Raw genomic sequence first — 4072 nt, 5'->3', positions numbered from 1 at the left:
AACATTTCAGAAGGCATGTTCTCCTACAAAAATGGAAATGCAATTTTATTGTGTCTTTGATTCATTACCAGGTTCTGTCTCCAAACATGAGTTCCAGGCAGAGACAAAGAAACTTTTGGACATCGTAGCCCGTTCCCTGTACTCAGAAAAAGAGGTAGGGTGTATGACCAGTCAGGGGTCTGGCAAGGCTGCTCCCATCCCTTCCTGGGAAAGTGCCTAATCCCGACCCTCTGCTTGCCGTTAGAGGACTTGTGCTGAGGACAAGCCCCACCCTGGATCTGCTAAGGAGAGGGGTTTTTACAGTGTCTGTTTTGGTTTCATAGATCAACTTCCGGGGGTTAATTTTGCTGATAATTTAAAATCTCCTCAATACTGACATAGATATCTACTTTTGATCCGTTTCAGCTGGACTACTGATGTGCTTTGAAGCTCTTGTGTTTATCTGCTTTAGCGGAACTTGCAGGCCTGTACCTGTGTTAGAGAGGAATACAAAATCTTTCTGGTTTTTTGTTTGTTTGTTTGTTTGTTTGTTTGTTTTCAAGATAGGGTCTTGTGTTGCTTTGTAGCCAAGGATGACCTTGCGTTTAAAGCTGTTTCTTACATCTGTGTGTGTGGTGTGTGCATGCTCTCCTCCTCCTCCTCCCGTGTGAGTCCTGGGATTGAACACAGGTCATCAGACTGGACAGAAGTACCTTCACCTGCTTGGTGCCCTTGCTGGCCTGTCCGTGAGCTTTTCTCTTCTTTCTTAATACTGTCTGGGGCTTTCATTTCTTTTAGCACTTTAAGGCATGAATCCACAGTGAGTGGGCTCTGGCAGATCATGTCCCTCCTGTTGTCCTTACAAAGTGGTACAGCAGGCTGGCGCTTCAGTTCAACATAAGTGCCTTTCTCTTTAGCTTCCTCATTTTCCTGATCAGTTTCCTTCACTCTTTTCAGGAAGCTGTCTTGGCTCTCAGAATGCTTAATATTCTCAGTATGTCCACTGGTCCCCTTAGCAGAGAAGTCTTGCATTGAACTTGTTGCACTAGCTGAGATTGTAGACTTCTAGGTTGGCCACAGTAACACTTAGGGGGCATTCTTTTTTTATTTTATTTTATTTTTTTATGTATATGAGTACACTGTAGGTGTACAGACGGTTGTGAGCCTTCATGTGGTTGTTGGAAATTGAACTTTTAGGACCTCTGCTCACTCTGATCAACTCAGCTTACTCTGGCCCAAAGATTTATTTACTATTATGCGTAAGTACACTGCAGCTGTCTTCAGACATGCCAGAAGAGATCATGAGCTCTCATTACCTATGGTTGTGAGCCACCATGTTGTTGCTGGGATTTGAACTCATGACCTTTGGAAGAGCAGTCAGTGTTCTTACCCACTGAGCCATCTCACCAGCCTGGGGCATTCTTTTTTGACCAATACTTGTTCCCTGATGTCTATAGTAGCACCTTTCTTGTAGACTTCATGCATGTGACCAGAAGAACAGTACATGTTGGCTAGAAGGCCTGGAGCAGGTACATTTGGTGTTTTTTGTTGTGTTTGCCATTTGGGGAAGTTATTGGAAGATGGCAGCTCTCTAATCCTTGAACCTTCCCTTCTCTCACATCCAACTCTGAGCACTAGCATTACAGACGTATATCCCTGCATCTAATTCTTAGACATTATTTTTGAGGAGATTAACATTCATTGTTGGGTGCTGAGAAATGTGCACATAATCTTAGTGCTGGGGTGACAAAGGCAAAAAAAGAGTTACAGGTTTGAGGTTAGCCTGGACTACACACTGAGATTTTTGTCTCAAATACAGCAGCAACAGCAATAGCAAAACCCAAGGCTTGGAAAAAGCCAAGAGAAGTGCTACCAGCAGGGGGCGTTGTACGCCTGTGATCTAGCACTCAGGAGGCTGAGACGTGAGAAGGAAGGAAGACTGCTGCTAGTACTCTGCTCAGTAACAGCCAAGGTTCCAAAGTAGACTGGCAGTCATTCTACAGAATTCAATGATCTCAGGAAACAGCCACTTCCTCGTCTGCTCTCTTGAGCTCTGTGTAGGATCAGGGTGATTTCAGACTTACAGGGGTTTCCTGTCCTCTGACGTCCATTTTCTGTAGAAGATCAAGGCTTTTGTGTTTGATTCCCAGTACATGAAATGAAGCAGTTGATTTGTATTTGTGGTGGTAGGGATTGAGTCACACCCTTGTGTGCATTGGACCATCGTCTTACTGAATTAACCAAGGCTTCCTTGAATTCATGTATTGAACTCACAGTCCTCTGCCTCAGCCTTCTCAGTAGCTGGGGTTGCAACCTCTGCTCCCAGGCCTGGCTTACCAGTGTCTCTTTCTTTACAGAAAGACAGATACTTGGGACAGTCACCATCCTGTGCAAGTCTATTAAGAAAGGGCCCATCGCAGGGCTACTTTTCTTATTTCTTATTTGCTTTTTTTCCCAGACACGATTTCCCTGTACAGTCAGTAGCCCTGACTGTCTTGGAACTCAATCTATAGACCAGGTTGGGCTCCAACTCAGAGATCTCCCTACCTCTATTTTCTGAGTGCTGGGCCTAAAGGTGTGTGCCACCTCTGCCCAACTCTTACACAGGTCGGTCTCTCTCTCTCTCTCTCTCTCTCTCTCTCTGTCTTTCTTTTGTTATTTCAAGACAGGGTTTCTCTGTGTAGCCCTGGCTATCCTGTAACTCGCTCTGTAGCTCAGGCTTGCCTTGAACTCAGAAATCCACCTGCCTCTGCCCTCTGCCTCCCAAGTGCTGGGATTAAAGGAGTGCGCCACCACTGCCCAGCTCTTTCACAGGTTTCTTAAAGTCTCAGTTCACATGTAAATCTTCACTAGCCATCCTAAAAGGAAAGGTTAGCTCCAGAGCATATGTTGAGGAGATGCCACCGGCCATGGGAGACTGGGTATTGTGTCATCAGGTCATCAGCTGCCGCTGTTACAGACTCAGCAGCCAGGTCTCATTCGGTGCCATTCGTTCATCTCCCTACCTCTTGCTCCCGTTCCCTAGGTGTTCATACGAGAGCTCATCTCCAACGCCAGCGATGCCTTGGAGAAACTGCGGCACAAGCTGGTGTGTGAAGGCCAGGTGCTGCCAGAAATGGAGATTCACCTTCAGACAGATGCCGAGAAGGGCACCATCACCATTCAGGTACTTCTGTCGCTGGGGTGACCAGACATAGGGAGGGAGGACTGCATTCTAGTTCTGGCTGGTCTCCAATGATAACTGACCGTTTCCTTCCTGTTCTGAACACTCTTGCGCTCACTCACTAACCCACCTTAGGATCTTAGAGTCCCAGGCAGAGGGGAAGGGAATTTAGAGTTACTCAAAAGGCTGTGGCTTGCCTTTGGTCTCTCAAGAGTGAGAACGGTGGCAGTCCTGGGGATTTAACCCAGGGCCTGCCATGCGCTAAAAGGCTCTCTGTCACTGCACTGCGTCTACCCTCGGGTCAGTCACTAAATTTTAAGGAAGTCAAGTTTATCTTTTCTTTCTCTGTTTTTAAAAGATTGTGTGGGGGTGGGGGTGGGTGTGTACACGCTCATGGCAATGTGCAATCAGGTGCTGCTACTTTAGCTCTTCCATTAATACCTGTGATACTTTCAAGTGAATTGTGTGTGTGGTGTGAAGTCTTAAGGATCCCATCCCATCGCATCATCTTGGAACCATGATGAGAAATGCACTTGCTGCTCTGTCAGCTGCATCCCTGCCCTTGGGTGCTCAGAGCATGCTGCCTGTGCTGGTGCAGCTTTATAAATATCTCAAATGGCCAGTGTATGTTCTCCAACTAGTTCTTTTGAAAAGCATCCCAGGCTCTCTCTCTGTCAGTGTGTCGTGTCATACGAAACCTTTGGACATTTTCATTGGAGTGTGGTGACTGTCTGGGAAGGAAGCAAAGTAAGTTAAAAGCAGAAAGTCTGTGTTCTCCTTTATACCATCTAACATGAAGTTCTTAAGGACTCCTTACAAAGTTCCAGTGTGTCTGGTTGAGATGGTGTGCACCCATAGTAGTTTTTATTTATATATTTTATATGTTTTATTTTATGTGTGTGTGTGTGTGTGTGTGTGTGTGTGTGTGTG

General features: G+C 45.9%; 1 protein-coding gene across 1 annotated transcript in view; it reads left to right on the top strand.

The window, feature by feature from the left end:
• The window catches only part of Trap1 (TNF receptor associated protein 1), a 35627-nt gene that overhangs the window by 8755 nt on the left and 22800 nt on the right, over positions 1-4072 (top strand). The window contains exons 3-4 of the mRNA XM_021209172.1: positions 72-154; positions 3005-3145. Coding sequence (XP_021064831.1) covers positions 72-154; positions 3005-3145 — 224 coding nt within the window. The remainder of the gene's footprint in view (positions 1-71; positions 155-3004; positions 3146-4072) is intronic.

This window comes from Mus pahari, chromosome 12, assembly GCF_900095145.1.
Source record: "Mus pahari chromosome 12, PAHARI_EIJ_v1.1, whole genome shotgun sequence".
In the NCBI taxonomy this organism is placed as follows: domain Eukaryota; kingdom Metazoa; phylum Chordata; class Mammalia; order Rodentia; family Muridae; genus Mus; species Mus pahari.
This window is presented reverse-complemented; position numbering and strand designations above follow the sequence as displayed.